Raw genomic sequence first — 20472 nt, 5'->3', positions numbered from 1 at the left:
TCTTGGAGAGGCAAATAAAGGCACTGGATGAATTGGCTTCATCATCTATCCAAAAGGCATCAAGAAAAATTTCATGCAACATTTAGTCTTCTCATATTGTAATGCTCGTAAGTATTTTCATAAATTAGTTGCAGAGCATGAGGATAACCCTACACATATGATTCTATAAGATTTTCCATTTTAAAACAACATATACTTTGATACTTGGGGAGCATGGCAACACTGTGTTGGAAATCAGTGGTTTGGGACTAAGAAATGGGAGAGATCAAAGGTTTGTTGACATAACATGAATACATTTTTTAAAGGAAAAAAATCAGAAGGTACTAGATATGCCAAGTACCAAACAATATTAAAATGAAGTTGATTGTATTTTAATAGATAACAAACTTTTGTTATTGATATTGGAAGCCATCCTGGACCAATTATTTGTATTTTGGCTAAGATAAAAATTGACAAGAAAACTAGAAGAACAGAAATGAGAAAAAGTGATAACAAACTTTAATTTGACTTATTTAAACAAGCTGTTGACGCTGAAAACTGGAAACTGGATAAAGGAAAGGATATACAGATCAATTGTAATTATTTATAAGAAAAGTTTAAATGATGATAATTAGCTGCCATGAGGAAACCAAAAGAATATAAAAGCTGTCTTAAGAAGCACACTTGCTCTCCTCATCAAGCTCTGATATCCAAAGGCAACATCAGTACAGAATGTAATCATATGTCAAATCTTATGAGGAGGTATAGTAAAAGATTATTATATACACTCAACAAATAACAAAAAGACAACTGGAAAACAAGATTAAAGAAAAGTTGACAGGAGATGCAACTAAACAAAGGAATACTGAAAGGACATAATGACACTGAACTCATGATTCGTGAAGATCTTTGTAACAAACACTTTTTTACTGTCAAGGAGAATGAGCTACCACATTTGGTAGCTATGCTGTATAAGGAAGTGGATATGACACTGAAGAAAATAAAGATGAAACAAGCAAATGAGCTACACTAAATACATATAAAGGAAGTCTGTCTATAAATTTTGAGAACCTTGAAGGATAAATTCCTGGATATCAGAAAGAGTGAAAATACCAAAGGTTAAAAAAAAAACAATAAAACAAAACCCTAAGCCTTATTAGTCCAAAAGGTGGAAGAAATAATATCAGTAAGTACTGATCTATATGCTACCTTCTCATATCTGCACATTTTATAAGAATCTTATATTTCTATTGAAAGCATGCTTGAAAAAGGTATAAGAAAGGAAAATGGCAGTTTTCACAAATAATATGCCAAGCAACAAAGATGTGGAGAATACAAAATCCCACTGTGTCAATTATCTGTTAGGTATATTTTAAAAGAACATTTTATTTAATAGAGAAAAATGAAGTCTTAAAGCTTTTTTTCCAAGCATATGTCAAAATTACACAGGATCTGTATTAAGGGAAGATTTAAATAACTTAATATATATTCATTGTTCACAGTGAGTCCTCAACAAGAAGATAAAAAAGTCTAAATTAATTTTCAGATTTAATGTATTATCAATCAATTACAGAGAAGATACTTTTTAAAACTGGGCAAAATAATATGAAATTCATTTGAAAGAACCAGATGTCTAGAATCTCTAGGGGAAACAATGAATGCAAATACAAGCAAGGGGGTCATAACATCATCACCTTGAATTATATTAAAAAAAATCAGAAGTCACTAAAACTATTTGGGGCTGGTTTAAAAAATAAAATAGATCAATTAACCTATCTAAATATACAAGAATTAAAATTAGGAAGACAGTGTTTGATAAAACCAAAACATAAAATACTAGGAGGATTCACTTTTTGCCAATAATTGCTGACAAAACTAAAAAGTAACAAAAATCAGTTTAGATCAAAATCTTATAATTATGCCAATAAATTCAATATAAAAGGTCACACACAAAAAAATAGAAGAGAATGAAATCAAGTATCTTTTACAACTATGGATAAGAGTGTGAGCGAATACTTTTAGCCAAACAAAGGATAGGTGAAAGCATAACAGGTAAAAGTGAACTTTACTGATGTGAAAATATGTAAACTGAAAAAGTTTTTTTGTGTAAATAAAATCAGCAAAGATATAATTAGAGAAATGATAAGAGTGGGGAAAATATTTGATCAGATATCACCAATAAGTTTACTATGCGAAATTTGAAGACAATTGACAGAAATTTATAATATCAAAAGTTATTCTTCAGTAATAAATGTCAAAAAGAGAATTATAGACCATATGAAAAATATACCTGATTTAAATAACTACTAATAAGAGAAATATAAATGAAATCAATTCTAAGGAAAAAGAAAAAAGAAATCAATTCTTATCAGATGGAGCTGTGAAGTGGTTCAACTCTCCTGGATTCCAATTGTTGGTGTTGCTCACTCTATCCTCCAAACTGGGTCATACTTGGAATGAGCCAATCCATTTCATCCAGAAAGAACTATTCTTCACTACAGACATTTTCCACCCTGGCATAGTTTATGCATCCACAATCTTAGGTAGCCATCTTCATCAGTGGAGGTGGAACCCATATCAATGAGGTCACATATTTATTAGTGTATGCTAGACAATAACCTTATTAACTTTTAAACAGTCATTAGTAAATTCAGGTAGCTTGACTAAATAAAGCTCAGGAGTAATTCATATGTAGAGAAGAGTTCCATTTTAAGGAAATTCTACACAACAATCTGAAATTCTAATAACTAATATTCCTATAATTTCCTAATTTTTTCTCACACCTTCCCTAAGGGAATACTATATATTACAAAAGGATTCACCACATGTTTTCCCTTAAATAACAAGCTTCTATATTTCAACTAAATGTGTAACCTGGGTTTGCAAGCAACCTTGAATACTTCAGGAGATATCTCAAGGTCACAAAGATTTTAGAGGACCAAAGGATAAAGACTTCATGAGCTGGAATGTGGGTAGGCATGAATATGTTAAGAGCCCTCAGGTTTGGAGTCCTGTGTGTTTTCAAGGGACTTATGCCCAGTCTTTTGGGAAACTTTTTAAGGGAAGACAGATGGAGAAGAAAGAGAAAGGAGAGCCATAGCTGGGCTCTCTGCTCTTGTTCTCTGTTGGGTCAGGAACAAAGACAGGGTATACGGTCTCACTGGCTGTGGGCACGGGAAAGTGGGGGTGATGAGATCAGGTACAAATGCAAGAGGCCCGTGAGATTGGGATCAGACTGGAGCCGTCAAGAGGAAGGCAGAGAATGGTGAGATCAGATTGCGCTGAACAGACTTAGTTGGTGAGAGGTCATTGTGATGCTTGGAGTTGACCCTATTCCAGACTGGGATCTGATTAGCAAAGGGGAACCATTATCTACTCTAAGGATGCATTTTTATTTTTTAAGCAACTGCAATATATACTGAGTTTGTAGAATTTTAAAGCCCTTAGATCTCTTTCACATGAACTGCTGATAGTTCAGGTCTTTCCCATACTGTATTTACATAATTGATTATCTTAACCTAAATACAGGACTTTACATGTATCCCTGTTGGACTCTATCTTACTGGTTTCTGGCTAACATTTCTGACTATTAAAAACTATTTTGTATCCTGATTCTGTTGTATAGCATAAACACACAGTCTATGCCACTACTTGAAGCAGATTAAAATGTAATTGAGAAATAGTTAACAAAATAAATAAAAATACAATATAAATGTTCCTTCCAGTTGACCACATGATCAGTTAATTTTTGATACAAATATCCTCCAATTTGAAGGACAGAGTGAGCAACAACAACAGTTGTAAACCAGGAGAGGAGGACCACTACTCTCTATCAAATGCATTAGAATGCCCATCTAAAATGGAAATAGCACCTATTTCTCAGAGATGCTGTGAGGATAAAATAGTTCTAAAGTGCTTTGCAAACTTTACATAAATTTGTTCTTTCAATTATGTCTGGCTATTCATGACCCTATTTAGAGTTTTCTTAGCAAAGATACTTGAGTGATTTGCCATTTCCTTTTGTAACTCACTTTACAGATAAGGAAACCGAGGCAAAAAGGGCTAAGTGACTTGTCCTTGATCACACAGCCAGTAAATCTGAGACCAGATTTAAACACAGGTCTTCCTGACTCTAGGCTTGACACTATCTCCTGTGCCACCTAACTGCCCCCCCACATACCTACTAGCTATCATTATTAATTATAATAATTATTAATAACACCAATAAATTCTATAAGTTATATAATTGGTCAATTATATATTTAACAACAATATTATTCATATTACAAATAATATATGTTACTGGGGAAAATACATCCATCATTGGGATCTTACAGATCTCTATTTCTCATGATAGTTCTGCAGAACAGTTTAGGAAATACTGCTCTAAATTAATTTTTTATATAAATAACAGTTCTAATGGAATTGCTTATCATGGTGTTTATCATCTTTAAAAATGGGTTATTTCAGGGCAGCTAGGTGGCACCGTGGATACAGTATCAGCCCTGGAATCAGGAGGACCTGAGTTCAAATCTAACCCCAGACACTTAATACTTATATAGTTGTGACCTTGGGCAAGTCACTTAACCTCACTGCCTTGCAACCCCCCTCCCCCCAAAAGGGGGGGTTATTTTTCTAATTTTGTTTTGTCAAGCATCCTAAACTTTTAAAGACTAGAAGAAACGGTAAGAAATTATGTTCCAGATTACTTCCACATTCTCTTCTTCCTTTCAACTGTCAAAAATCTTCCTACCTTAGAATGGTGATTGAAATATTTTTATATGGACATATCTAGTGTGAGAATTTGTTTTGTTTGAACATACATGCTTGTAACAGTTGTTCCCCCCCTCTTTTTTTTGTTTTTGTTTTTTTTTGCAAGGCAATGGGGTTAACTGGTAATTATTAAGTATCTAAGGTTGGATGTGAACTCAGGTCCTCCTAACTCCAGGGACGGTGTTCTATGCACTGTGTCACCTAGCTGCCCCCTTTCTCCCCTGTTTCAATGAGGAAGGGGAAAGATGAGAGGGAGAAAAGTCAGATTTTCATTAAATTTTTTTTTGAAAAGATAACCTTCTCACCCATTTTTTTAAGGCCTAGCATATGGGTTACAACTCCTCCTGGAAGTCTTCTCTAATTACCTTTGCCAGAAGTTAGCACTGCCTATTCTTAACTGCTAGAGTACTTACCCTTGGGTACCACTTCACAGGAGACATTTTCTGCTTTGTATTTTAGTTATGTAGCATGATATAGTTTTTTTTATTATTCCTATTAGACTGTAAGTTTCAAGAGGGCTAGGGCAGCGCTGGCTACATCTTTGGCGTTCCAACTCTACCTAGTATACAATGTCTTCTACAGAGCAGACTCACAATAAAACATTCTGAAGGAAAGACTGACTGGCTCCCCCTGGCGCAGAACGAAAAAACTACCACACATAAAGAACTTGGATTTTTATACACCGTCGGCCACTAAAACATGATGAAACCATTACGTACTGCACACACCTTAAACTAAAGTTTAAGCAGTAGTGTAAATTACCTTTCGGACCATCTGCACAAAGTCCTTGGAGTTCTGGGGTGAGAGTCCTTGAAGTTGGCATGTACATGCTTCAAGGGAAGATGCATGGGCCACTATCAAGATGTTATTTCCTGGGAGTGGAAAAAGCAGAGCACATGAAAACAGAGCTGGGAGACTCTACATAGGGGATATGCAAAATGGTGAACCTTGTGGCCTCTCACAAACTCTGCCAGTCACTGTTCTATCAACACTTCCCTTGCTTTTCTGCCTCCAAACTTTTGGTTTTTATCATTTTTGGAATGTCCTCCTCACATCACCATTCTACCCCCATCTCTTTTAAAAATCCAGACCCAGGACAAATGGATCTTTTCTTTTCTTTCTTTCTTTCTTTCTTTCTTCTTTTTTTTTTTTAGATTTTTTTGTAGGGCAAATGGGGTTAGGTGGCTTGCCCAAGGCCACACAGCTAGGTAATTTTTAAGTGTCTGAGGCTGGATTTGAACTCAGGTGTCCTCTTGACTCCAGGGCCAGTGCTCTATCCACTGTGCCACCTAGTTGCCCCCATAGCAATATCTTTTATTTTCTTTCTACTGAGTCCTGACCCAAGTCAGTGGGAAAACAAACTATGTGAAAGTGACATCTAGGAACATTTTACAATAATTTGACCATTCCAAATTCAAACAATAATTTTAAAATAGGATAGTTTGCTTTTTAATGGAAATAGAATGGCTATAATTCTGTATATGGGGGATATGTTATAGAAGAAAAACAATAAAAGAATCAAAACCTCAAGCATCAATCAGATGGTTTTGTAATCAAGTCCAGCTTTAACAGATTGAAACAATAAATGCCATGAATAGATTATCACTATCCAGCATGCCATGTGAACAGCTAATAGACAAAGCTGGCATGCTATAGTCTGCTACATCTAAAAAGAAAGGCCTTCAAACAAGTTCCAGCATGGCACTATCTAATATTGTATTTCATGTTGCATAGGGTAATGTTATAATATTCAGAAAGATGCCATCTAATTCTGTATTCCACATTATATAAGATGATGATATAATATGCAGTATGGTTCCATTTAATGTTGTATTTCACGCTATCACGCTATATAGGATGATATGTCTCAATACCCAGAATGGTGTCATATAATACGATTATCCAGGGAAACATTACAATATTCAGTATGGCTCCCTCTGAAACGGTATTTCATGCCACATAAGAGTAACATATACAGCAAGATTTCAGGGTGCCTCAATACAATCCCTGGTCATCTGGGGTATTTAGAAGAATGTACAAATTTAGCATGAAGGTCTTTGCAAATAGGGAAATAGTTCTCTTTCCATTTGGCTGACATGACAATTTTAAAAGAAATAAGAGAAGCAAGTCAACCATGCTGGAGGATCATCACTGGATTCAAGATGGAGTAAAAGGAAGCTTTACTTACCTTTGCTTTTGCATTCACTTATGATTTCTTTTGTGACTTGGTAGCTTCTACTGATGTATGTGTCATAGGACTCAGAAATCACTAATTTGCTGACAGGTATATGAGGTCTATAGACAGAAGAATAACCAAAAGGAATTAAGACATTTTGTTAGGTGGAGAGAAAACAAATAATAATAACAAAGATGAATATGGGGTGGGAGAGGCAATAGGGCTAGTGGATAGGGAGCAGCCTCTGAACTATGAAGACCTGTTCCATACTAGACATGTGGCTCTGAGCAAGCCATTTCATCTTGGTACCATAGGCAGCCCTCTAAGAGTATGTGATTGCAGAGAAAAAAAAATGCAGAGATCTACATTTGTATGGATATTTTCCTTATTAGGAATTTCCCATATAGATGTCTGGTCCAAAATACAAAACATAAAGTAACTAGCCCCCATCTTCTTAGAGGCCCCTTGCCCCTGATCTTTGCATGCATACTCATTTTTCCTTGTTTAATCATATAGCACCCCCCAAGTGTTAGGCAGATACAGGGAACATTCCTATAAATAGAATATCTCAGAATTAAAGAGATGCCCTTTCTACATCATTTCATAATAATAATAATAATAATAATAATAATAACAATGATAACAACAATAATAATAATAGCAAATTTTCAAAGTAGTTAAAATTTCCAAAGTATTTTCTTCACAATCACCATGTAAACTTGAGAGTATAAGTATTATCTTTAATTTACAAATGAGGAAATTGAAATTCAGAGATGCAGTCCTCTGAAAAACTAAAGTCTAATGAATCAATTGCCTTATTTACCGGTAGACTTAGCCATAGTCAAACCACAACTATATTGGGTTATTACTGTCAAAGGGCTAGCTAGCTGAGATGACATTTCTTGATTCAGTGACATTTCTAGGTATCCCCTGAATTTGTGTTAGTGTCTAACCGTCCCTGCTTCACATATTCTTTAGAAACAAGATAAATAAAGATTTAGGAATATGTATACTTCTTCCTTTAGGAGGCCTCCTCATAAAATGAAAAAGACTTTGGATAGATCATCTGGAGAAGTGGTTTTATAAAATACTATAACATTAAAGCTGGAAGATTTTTTTTAATCCAAACCTCAAGTTTTACAGATAAGGAAACTGAGGCACAAAGAAATTAATAACTTATCCAAGGATTCATCACTTGTTCATGTCAAAGTCAGGTCCCCTTATTCCTTGATGGCCCATTCCACTCCATGATGGTTCTACAAGTCCACAAGCATCAGAATATAGTGGAATTAAATTTCATAATAACAAGTATCTACCATGCTCTAGGAACTCTGATAGGGTATTGAGGATCAAAAGATGAAAATGAGACAGGCTATGCCCCCCAAAAGAACTTATATTTAATAGAGATAATACAACACATACACTTAGAAGTAAATGTAAGAAACTGACCAAATAAATAAAAATGATTTTGGGGGGGGGAATAACTAATGGTATCAAAAAAGAGTTGGAGTAGATGAATTTCTTGATAGAGCCTTTGTCTTTTATCTGCAAAATATATATGTATAGGGGGCAGGAGGAGGGGGATGACAAGATAATTTTTAAGAGTAACCTCTAGTTCAATATTCTATAATGATACATTTTGTATTTATAAAGATTTCATTAAGTTTGTCTATTCTTAGCTATAGTTAAGAGTAACTGGATTTTAAGTCAAGAAATCACAAAATGACCTAAAGAACCAGAGGACTGTTGCTGTGGATCACAATTTGCATTTGATCATCAGATTAGCCTTATTTCTTCTAGTTCTCAAGACTCATGGGACAGTACTCTAACTTATACAGCCACACTAGGACTGCAGTTAGTTATAAAGGAAAATCAATGCCTCTCAAGGGACTAGAAACAATTCTTTAGTGATCCTCTAATCCCATTCATTCTATTACTGGGTTTATCACATATCACACATACAACAGAATGTAAGCTACTTCAGGGCATGGATGGTTTCATTTTTGTTTTTATATCTTCAAAACCTGGAAGAATTATTATTTAATCATTTTTTCAGTGATTTTTCAACTTTTTTTTGATCCCTTTTGGAATTTCCTTAGCAGATATTGGAGTCATTTCCTTCTTCAGGAAGTAAAGATCCTCATTTTACAAGTGAGATACTGAGGCAAATAAGGCTCACACAATTAGAAAGTGCCTAAGGCTGTATTTAATTCAAATCATCATAACCACTGATCTGCCCCTACCAATTAGATCTGTCCAAAATTGGGATAGGTTGCAGAAAGGTGATTGAATCCCCCTTTCCTGGAGGTCTTTAAGCAAAAATTTGGTCATCACTTGTCAGGAATGATATAGTGGGAATTCCTTTTCTGGGTAGTTGGACAACATGGCTGCTGAAATTACCTTTCCAACTTTCAAATTCTGAAAATTTGAAATTCTTCCCTATGCCTTGGACTGTGACTAAGACCATAATGTGCAAAAGTCTAAATTCTGTTAAAAGATGTAACCCTGTTATAATGTAATGGCTTGGTGCAACTGAACAGGAGGATAAGGACTAGGACTGAGTTCTCCTGGCTCTTAAGTATCTGACCTTGGTTCTACTTCTACCATTCCTTTGGCTCACTTAGCATCCTCCTCACTGCTTTTTCAATCTGATGCAATTCTAGAGGAAGTATAACGCAAGGAGCAGTGGTCTCTCATTTGCAAATACTGACTTTCAAATGTGCAAAAATAAAATAAAGCATTGATAAGTTTAAAAGTCAAACCAAAGACTGCACAAATAAACACCTGAAAATGGGATAAGGAGAATTGGAAGCAGGCATTGTGCATGTCCTGCCACTGAAGTTTCCCAGATTCATCTCTCTTTTGTGTATATGGGTGATAAACAACAAAAAATGGTGTAGATGGAATGATCCATGCACATTTTAAGTCAGAATGAGAAGAATTTTAGGAACCACTTAAGGGGGAAATCAAGTATTCAGCCAAAGTCAGCTGGGAGTAGAGCTGTGGGGGAGATAGCTTGCCCAGGCTGGCAAAAAGTTCCCTATCAGAACATACGATTTTTGTTGCTTCCATAATAGTACCTTTGGCTGCATTCTTCATACCAGAGAAAACTATGGCCTGAGGGAGCAATACCATGGAGGGGAAGAGAACAAAATATTAAGTACAACTATGGGGGTGGGAGAGACACTTTAAAATCTCAATTCCTTATCTTTGACCTTCAGACTGATTCCTCAAGACAAGGAGAAGTAGCAGAGAGATTATTCTTCTAAAAGGGTCAGCCAAGATTCTACTAGTCTGGGAATCCAGACCCTCTTTGCCTACCTGAGCCAGCATGTTTCTAAAGTTTTCCCATCAGATTTGTACTTCTGCTTTAGAAAAAAGAAAAAGGGGTAGGATATATCCCAGATGAGAAAGAGTTGGTTAAAGTGATCACTTGTCCTAAATACATTCCTCCGACATATGAGTGACATCCCCCACCATAATAACTAAGAATGTCTATTTCTATATAAAGGCATTTTATAAGTACCTGTTTCTATACTTAGTGGTTAACCTTGAATATATTAATTGAAACCAGACTAACTTAATTTCTTTTTTGACAATTACTAGACTGATATATCAGGAGAATAACATAGACAGAATGTACTTAAATTTTAGCAAAGCGTTTAATGCAGTCTCTCAACATATTTGAGAGGTGTGGGCTAGGTGGCAAGAGCTGGATTCAGAATTAGTTGGTATCAGTGCCCAAACTATAGACATCAATGGACCAATGTCAATATGGAGGAAAGGTCTCTAGTGGAATGCCCCAGGGTGCTATGCTCAGACCTTTGATGTTCAACTATTTTTTTTAACAATGATTGATGAAATCTTATTAAATTTTCAGTTGATACAACATTTAGAAGGCCAGGCAAAATGCAGGATGAAACAAACAGTATACTGAATGATGGATCAAAGATAATTAAGACAATAATAGATGTGAAGTCTTATGAGAAGATTAAAAAAATCAGTTACATGAATCCAGGAGTTAGAAAAGGGGATCTTGGATAAACAAGTAAAGGAAGACTTTTATAGAAATCAAGCTCAATATCAGGCAATAATGTGAGATGGCAGTCCAAAAGAGCTATATCAATATCCAAAATTAGGGAACTAACTGAATTTTGCCTCAATCAGACCACATGGATGGGGAGGGGTAATGTGTTCGGTTCCCCACATTTTAGGGGAAAAAAACCTGATGCACCCTGAAGATGGGAGCTAGGCAAATGAAAGGTTTAGAAACAATGCCCTATCTGGATCAGCTGAAGGAACAGGGGATGTTTAGACCAAAGAAGAAAAGACTTGGTAAGGGTTAGGAAGATGTGACAGCTGTTTTTAAGAATCTGAAAGATTATCATATAAAGAAGGTATTGAACTTGTTCCCCCTAGGCCCAGGGGCAGCTAGGTGGCAGAGTAGATGATGATGATGATGATAATAGTCAATATTTATATAGTACTTATTATTATGGCAGGGACTGTGCTAAGCATCTTACAATTATTATCTCATTTGATCCTTACAAACAATACAAGGTGGGTGCTATTATTATGATCCTCATGTTACAGATAGGAAAACTGAGGCAGACAAATTAAATTACTTGCCCAAGGTCACACAGCTAGAAAGTCTTCCTGAATCCTTTACCCTACCACCTAGCTGGATAAAGGCTGATGAACTGTGTAAACTGTTTGCCTCAGTTTCCTCAACTGTAAAATGCAGATCATAATGTAAGGTTGTTATAAGGATCAAATGAGATAAAATCTGTAAGCCATCCATCCAACTGTCCTTCCTTCCTAACTAGAAACAATGGGGCAAAGCTGCCAGGGTGGAATTTGGTTCAACATAAGAAGAAATTTTCTAACATTTGGGATCTTGAGAACAGAACACATGAATATTTGTGCTGCTTATAAGAATATGAAATATTGCCATGGGGAGTGAGGACCATGGGATTCAGAATTGGGAAGGACCTTAGAGATCAATCTAATCCAAAAATGGAGTGGGTTCCCTAAGAAGGTAGTGGGTTGGGGCGGTTAGGTAGCACAGCAGATAAAGCACTGGCCCTGGAGTCAGGAGTACCTGGGTTCAAATCCTGTCTCAGACACTTAATAATTACCTAGCTGTGTGGCCTTGGGCAAGTCACTTAACCCCATTTGCCTTGCAAAAACCTAAAAAAAAAGGTAGTGGGTTCCCACGCTGGCGGTCTTCCAATGAAGGCTGGACCATTTGTCTAGGATGCCATGGAAGGGAAGAGAGGGAGTAATTCTGGCATCAAGAAAAGCTGGTCTCGATGCTCTCTGACCTCCATCCAGCTCTGAGATGGAGTCAAAAGTCAAGTCCACTGGGACTCCAGGCCTGGCCCAAACAAATCTTATTGAGTAGGAACTGAGCTCATCACAAAGGGAAGGCACTATTTGTATTGAGAAGGCTTCTGAAAGAAGGTGAGATTTTAGTCATGACTCTATAATAACTACCTCTCAATTCCTAGTGTGTGAATGATATATACTTTGTGAATTATTTAAATGTCAATGTGTTCCAAGTTTAATTCCCCAGATCTGGCAGCAATGGACTAATATAAGGATGACCTGGTTTTGAGTCTCATTTCATCAGTTGGTAGCTACAGAGCAATAAGAAAGTCATTCAATCTTTGCACTTGGGTTCTGTAAAATGGGGCCAATCCACACTTCTATAGACCCTCACAGGGTGGTTGTGAAGAAAGAAATTGATAAGCCCTACTGGGCTACATAACTATTAATCTATGATCAATAAAAAGAGGTGTGTGAGCAGAGGCAAATCAGCTGATTTCTCATTTTTGATAAGATGAGATTAATACTATGTGCCCCACAATAACCCTTCAGACCTTTTAGAGTCAGGTCTATATCTCTTTTACAGATAAAAGAACTGAGATGGCTTTTTTTTTCTTCAGAGAGGTTAACTGATGTTTCTAGGATCACACAGCTAGAAATATTAAAGGCAGGATTTAAACACAAATTTTCCTAACTCCAAGATCAGCATTTCATCTATTACACCATCTAGCTACCTCATAAGAATGCATGCTTATTTTCAAGTGACTTTGAATCAAACATAATCAGGCAAGCAAATCTTCAAGAAAAAGAAAATGCATCTTAATGCCTACTTACTTTTGGATTTATTTGCCTTTAGCACATAAGTTCTCCTATAATAGTAAAGTTAATTGAGACCTGACTAAGTCTGGTCAGCTACTTCCTCTATTGGGTTGAAAGTGGTAAATAAATTTTTTTAAATTCAATTTTATTTTATTTTCAGTTCTGAATTACCCCCACTTCCTCTAATCACTGAGGAAAGCAAGGAAAAAAAGCCCATTATAATTATATAGTCTATACAGACAGACTATATAAGAGAATTATATAGTCAAGCAGAACAAATTCCTACATTTAGTCATGTTCCTTCCTTGCCCTTTCCCCCCAAAAAGGGGGTACTTCAATCTGCACTCTGAGTCTTTAAATTGATAATAATTTAGAAAAATCCCATTTAAATCAATCTAAAGAAATAACAATTTAAAATGAGGTTACCTGTAGGTTGTATCAACACTCAGGTTGGCAGCAGCTAAGTCTGATGGAGATATCCATGCAGGCAAAGTATTTCCAGCCACCCACTTTGTCCACTCAAACAAACCAGGCTCCACACGGATCTTCAAGTGATTTTCTTGTTGTAAACCTTGAAAGGGGAAAAAAATGAAGGCAAAGGGAAAAGGTAGTTCTTTTAAGAGAATGTGGACTACGTTAATTAACCATTTTGATTATGTCAGCAATTCTTTTCCCACTTGGCTGCTGTTTCCAGCTCATACAAGAATTTACAAATGAGCTCATTTCCAAAGGTGGCTTTTGATTTTCTCAGAGTGAGTTACAAATACCCAAAACTTAAGGCACTGGACAAACCTATCATGCTGTTAGGTAGTGCCTCATTAAAGAAGAAAACAGGTAGGGAGCCACTGAAGATTCCTGAACACAGAAGTGACGCAGTTGGATCTATGTTTTAGCAATATAATTTGGCAGCAGTGATAAATTAGTGAAGGGAGATTCATATCTAATAAGCTACTGTCATGCCAATTTCCTGTCAATGCTGGCCTATTTTCCATTTATCTTATCATATACCTTCATTACCCTATTTATATGCCATCATTATCAGTCACTTAAATAAAAGCAACAATCTCTTTTTGTGCTTCCTCTTCTCCCATCTCTTCTTAACCTATTGCCAGAATGGTCTTCCTTATGGATAATCTGATTGTATCACTTCTCTTCCTCTGGCTAGCAATGACTACCTTCCCACCAACTCTCAACCTCATAAAGCATGTTGTTTTATAACTCTCTCTTGTAATTACAATATGGAATTTTTTACATTTACACAAAAAGGTCTTATTCCCTTTACTAGAATGTAACCTTTTCGAAGGCAGGAATCATGTCTTATGTAATCTTCTATCTTCTCCAAGGGATAAGCACCATGCTCTGCTTACCTAATAAATCTCTATTGCTAAAAAACCGTATAATACAAGTTATTTTCCAGGGGACACTAAAGGTGGAAGCTAAAATTCCTTGGTTAAAACTTCCATCATAATTACTGTGCATTCCCTTTGATCCAGCAACACCACTTCTAGGTTTGTATCCCAAACGGATCATAAAAAGGGGAAACACCTACATGTACAAAGATATTTATAGTAGCTATTTTTATCATGATAAAGAATTGGAAACTGAGGGGATGCCTATCAATTGGGGAATGAACAAATTGTGGTATATGAATATGATGGAGTACTTTTATTATGCAAGAAATCATGAATAGGTGGATGTCAGAAAAGCCTTTCATGAACTATGCTGAGAGAAGCAAGCAGAACCAGAAGAACATTGTACACATTTACAGCAACAATGTGTGTGATGATCAACTGTGACAGACTTAGCTCTCCTCAGCAGTTCAATGATCAAAGACAATTCTAAAGGTCTTACAATGGAAAATACCATCCACTGCTAGAGAAAGAACTATGAAGTCTGAATTCAGATCAAAACATAGGATTTTCCAGTTTCATAATTTGTTTTATGCTTTATATCTTTTTTTCTTCTCATGGTTTTCTTCTCCTTTTGTTTTGATTCTCCTTTCACAACATAACTAATAAGGAAATATATTTATTTAAAAAAGTTGGGGCAGCTAGGTGACGCAGTGGATAGAGCATCAGCCTGGACTCAGGAGGACTTGAGTTCAAATATGCCCTCAGACACATAATAATGGCCAAGCTGTGTGACCTTGGGCAAGTCACTTAACCCCATTGCCTTGAATAAAAAAATTAAAAAAGTCACATCTTTCTAGGATGGCTCAGGTAAGAAGCTGCTCAGAGGCAGGAAACTAGATAAAACTTTTAGGATGTACGGAGATGATTCTTACCTTTTAGAATGTTGTGTGCAGTCTGGACACATCGAAGAGATGGGGAACAATAGACATGATCAACAATGGTGTTACTTTCTAACAAGGCCTCACCTATAAGGAGAGATGGAATCCATTTGACAGATATAGGTCTGGGCTAGTACCCAAGTGTGGCCCCACCTAGCAAGGGTACCCAAGACACACCACAGCTCACATATAAGCCTAATGATTTGAACCTTATTCCTAACAGAGAGCAGAAGTGATGAACTCTTTCATCTTTTCTCTGTTCCATCTCTGCAGGCCTAATGAGCAGCCAAATCCTCAGTTAGCAGGGACCTGAGCCCTAGGTAATCCAGGGGTTGGATAATGGATTTTATGATAATAGATTGTAGATTTACACTGATGAAAATGGGAAAACTCTAGAGCATTAACTCCCAGACACCAGCGGTCACTATAATCTCTCGATGAATGTTTATATATTTTTTTGATGGTATCCACTTTCTTTGGATGCCTCTAGATGATGGTGTGTGGGATAAACTAACAAACTGATAGATTCAAAGTTGACATGTAAAGACTCAGCTTTAGTCAAACTGAAATAGCTATTTCAACTCTGATGTTGCTTCCTATTCATATTTTGGCCTTCCATCTAAGTTGTTTTGGCAAAGGCAGCTAACTTATACCTGGAAGGCTGGACATTCTGGGGCTACAGGGACTTACACCAGGAGTAAGTTCAGAAAAATCCCATAGGGAATGTTCTATATCCTTGAGGTTCAGGAAGCACACTGCCAAGGATTCCACTGGGGGCAGCCCCAACAGTACCCCCTCCCTCAAGATGGTAAGCCTGAAAACTCAGGGGAGACTTACCTACTAGTCTGGCTTGCATGCATCCAAACACAGTGATTGGTGCATCTTTCTCATAATCCCGGAAACCACCACTCCTTTGAGGTAAACTGTGAGGCATATTCAGGTTGGTGCGGATGTAACGGCCTAAGAGGGAAAAAGCAGGCACAGGAATACTTGAATTCTCTGCTTTTTAAAACTTCTCTTAATGACTCTGCCATTCTAACCTTTATTGGCCAAGAGCAACTAACTCTGCTTTAGAGCAGGGAAGCAATAAGAAGATTCAGAGAGCTGACAGACTTTTGCTTGGCAATTATATTCAGGAGTCTAATCCATTAAATGTATTCAATAGTAGGATGGGCTGTCTTGTGGCGTGAGTTCCCTGCCAACTGGACGTGTTCAAGTGAAGATAAATGACCACTTACTGAAGCTGCTAGAGAGTGGAATTTGTGCATCAAATAAGGTTATACCAGATGATCTTGTAGGGTACAGAGAAAAGAACACTTACTCTGGAGTCAAGAGAGTGTGGACTCAAGTCCTGTTTCTGATGCTTCATATATATATATATATATATATATATATATATATATATATATATATATATAACCTTAGGCAAATCATTTTCAAATTTTTTTTTCTATTTTGATTTTTACAAGGTGTGGGGTTAAGTGACTTGTCCAAGGTCACACAGCTATTAAGGGTCAGAGGCCAGATTTGAACTCAGGTCCTCCTGACTCCAGGGCTGGTGCTCTATAACACTGCGCCACCTAGTTGCCCCCATTTTCATTTAATTTCTTTGGCTCTAACATCCCTCCATTTGTAGAACAAGCCAATTGGACTAGAAAGCCATTAAGGTCCCTTCTAGTTCTCATCCATTCTTCTTTAAATCTATGTGAATGATCTATAGAGATCTTAAATTCAAAATGTCCCAAATGAAACTTAGAAGTTTCTCTTCCTAACCCTAAGTTTTTAAAATGTCACTATTTCTGTTAAGTGCACTAGTATCCTTCAAATAACAAGTTCAGAACCTTGGGGTCATCCTTGACTCTTGTCAAGCCTTGGAGAGTCTTGCTGACTCTCCCTCTAAGAATCTCTTGCATCCATCCCCTTTATCTATTTGCACAACTTTCAGCCTAATTCAAACACTCACTTCTCACCTGGTCCTGCCCTAGACTTTTTTTTAAGTTTTTGCAACACAAATGTAGTTAAAGTGGCTCTTACCCAAGGGCACACAGCTAGGTAATTATTAAATGTCTGAGGCCAGATTTGAACTCAGGTACTCCTGACTCCAGGGCCGCTGTTCTATCCACTGTGCCTCCTAGCCACTCCATGCCCTAGACTCTTAATACACATCACCTTCTCTCCCTTCCCTGACTCCTCCAAGTTGCTAAAGTAATATTCCTTAGGCTTCCAATCAAAAATCCTCCACGATTCTATTTCCCCTCTAGGAAAAATGATAAATTCTTCAGCTTGGTATTTCAACCTTCCCCCTCACCCCCTGCTAAAACTATCTGGCTCCCACCTATTTTTCCAGACTTATTTCATACTATTTCTTTTCATGAACTCTTTGTCTTTACCTCTTGCCTCTGTGCCTTTGCATAGGCTGGTCCCAATGCCTACAATGCCATCTCCCTTCTTCAACTCCTAACTTCCTTGGAGGCTCAGCTCTGGTACTGCTTCCTATGGGAAACCTTTCCTGATCCTCCTTGTTGGTGCTCTCTCCATAGTGAAACCATCTTAGATTTACTTATCTATTATATGTTGTACTCCCCACTAGAATGGAAGTGCCTTGAGGGAAAAGAAGATTTTTTTTCATTTTTATTTTTGTATAGTCAGCACCTAGCATGATGTATACACTAAGAAGACACAAAAAAAGTTCATAAAATTGAACTGAGCTAAGAAGATCTTGATAGGTTGAAGCTAATGAGTGAAATGAAATTTAATCAAATAAATGTAAAAGTCCTACATTTGGGCTGAGAAATTAATTATACAGAAGGAAGGAAATGAGGTTAGAAAGTAGCTCATTTCTCTGTAGATTCAAAATTGCTCTGTTGTGGTCAGAAGATCACATACGGATAGTATTTTCCCATTCTGGATAATACATTTTAGGAGTGACACTGATGAAGACCCCCAAAAGAAGATGGCCACCATACATGGGGTTCTAGAGCCCATGCTATAAAAGGAATAAGTTGACTGAACACAAAAGGCTTAACCTAGAGAAGGGAAGACCTGTAGGAGTATATTTTGATAAAGAGTAAGGAAAAACTTCCTAAAGACTTGAGCTGTTGAAAACCGTATTGGTCACCTTGAAAGGTGATGAGTTCCCTCTCATGGAAGATCTTCAAGAAGGAGTCAGATAAGAGCAGCTAGATGGCGCAGCTAGATAAAGCCCTGGAGAAGGAGGTATCTGAGTTCAAATCCAGTCTCAGACACTTAATAATTGCTTAGCATGTGTGACCTTGGGCAAGTCACTTAACCCCACTGCCTTGCAATCCCACTCCCCCCCCCTCAAAAAAAGGTCAGATGACCATGAGTTAGAGATATTGTGGATAGGACTCATATTTTGAATGCAGATGAAATTGGTGACCTCTGAGTTTGCATAAATCTGCCACTGACTTTGGCCTAAGTCATACATTCTCTCTTGGCCTCAGCATCCTCATAGAAAAATAGGGCAAGAACATGTGAATTTTCTTTTATCCTGGGGATATCATTGGTCTAACAGACAGAAGACACTTTGATTTGTTCAGGAGGAATAGGTTATGGAGTAAAGTAAGAATTGTAGAAAACAGTCCAATTAAATGCTCCCTTGAAGTCATGGTGGGTCTCATTCCCTAGTATGCTCACCTTTGGCATCAAAGCACTGGGACAGCCAATACTTCCCAAATACAACATCCATTCTCTCACCATGTCGACAGACAAAGAGGCATCGCTTCTGGGGGCCCAGCTGGCTGTTGACTCGAAGGGGCTGTTCAGGGAGAGAAAGAAAGTAAAGAGGTGGGGAGTATTTTGAGACAGCATTTACACAGTGGATCTGCATGTCTGACCTGTGTGACCTAGGGCAAATCACTCATCTTCATCTGTAAAGGGAGGGTGGAATAAGATGGACCTTAGATCTCTCAGATCCTCCATTGGCTGAGTGGAAGGCCCTGGATGTGGGTGAGCACAGCTGGAAGGCTATTTGATTTAATGCTGGGAACCAAGAAGCTAAGGAGTCAGTTAGTTAACAAACCTTGATTAAGCCTTATGTTTAAAGTCAAGTACCCTGTTAGCAATGGGGAGTAAATTTGGATGACTCAAATTCAAAGTAAAGAAAGGCAAAAAGGAGTCTGCCCTCAAGAAGCTTATATTCTAATTGGGGGGTGGTGGTGGTACAAAACTAGTTAGTAATGGGATAATTTCTTCCAACTAAGAACACTATTTGAAGATAAGATGTCCTCAGGGAGCAAGGCTTCCATTATTACAGACTGACAGTTCCCATTAAGGATGCACTGGCTATGTGGAGGACCCTGGTAGCCCCCAGATGCTCCACTCTGACTCTCTGTGTCTAAAATGCCTATCCTTAGCCACTGTGTTATTCTGCTGATCACAGGATTGTAAGGCTGGAAGAAACCTCAATGCTTATCCAATTTAATGCAGATTCTGCAGAGGAGAAAACTGTAACCCACGGAGATTGAGGACCAGAGCAGAGTGGGGTGAAGCTGACTGCAATGCTAGTGTTCTCTCCATTGCCTTTCTGATATCCTTCCCCTACTCCATAGCTACGAGGGCTTCCAATTGCTTCTTATGCTCTGGAGCCAGCAGCTGTACTCCAGAAGTGGAATGTGTCCCCTCTCCACCTAGCTAGGTCCCTTCTGATCCTAAAAACCCAAATCTACATATATTGACAGAGCAATGAACGAGAATATCTGAATCAGAGTTTACCAAATTTACCAACTCTATGGGGGGGAGTCATGCCCTCTGAGCTTTAGTTTCCTAATCTGTAAAATGAGGTAATTACTACTTGCTCTGCCTATTTTACAAAGTCACTAAGTGTAAGTTAGATAAAGGAAATAAAAATGCTTTTAAAAGAGACATAATCATCTCCTTCTGGAAACCCAACCTAATTAAGCTCACCTCAGTCCAATGCCATACTCACTTAAATATATATTCTTTGAGTTTCTGAGAGTGAGACATATACAGAGAGACAAAAACAGAGCTATAGAAAGAGGGACAAAGACAGAAGCAGAAACACAGAGACAGACAATGAGACAGAAAAAAGAGACAGACACAGAGGAGAGAGATATAAAGTGGGACA

General features: G+C 37.4%; 1 protein-coding gene across 2 annotated transcripts in view; it reads right to left on the bottom strand.

Moving 5' to 3' along the window:
* UBASH3B (ubiquitin associated and SH3 domain containing B) overlaps positions 1–20472 on the bottom strand; it is a 171659-nt gene that overhangs the window by 6828 nt on the left and 144359 nt on the right. For both annotated transcript variants that reach the window (XM_074215298.1, XM_074215299.1), the window contains exons 8-13: positions 19023–19143; positions 16203–16325; positions 15360–15452; positions 13502–13646; positions 6941–7047; positions 5515–5624 (exon numbers count right to left, since the gene is read on the bottom strand). In XM_074215298.1, the coding sequence (XP_074071399.1) occupies positions 5515–5624; positions 6941–7047; positions 13502–13646; positions 15360–15452; positions 16203–16325; positions 19023–19143 (699 nt within the window). The remainder of the gene's footprint in view (positions 1–5514; positions 5625–6940; positions 7048–13501; positions 13647–15359; positions 15453–16202; positions 16326–19022; positions 19144–20472) is intronic.

The sequence above is a fragment of the Macrotis lagotis genome, chromosome 1, assembly GCF_037893015.1.
Source record: "Macrotis lagotis isolate mMagLag1 chromosome 1, bilby.v1.9.chrom.fasta, whole genome shotgun sequence".
Classification (NCBI taxonomy): Eukaryota; Metazoa; Chordata; class Mammalia; order Peramelemorphia; family Peramelidae; genus Macrotis; species Macrotis lagotis.
Note: the sequence above shows the minus strand (reverse complement) of the source record. Positions and strands in the feature narration are given on the sequence as shown.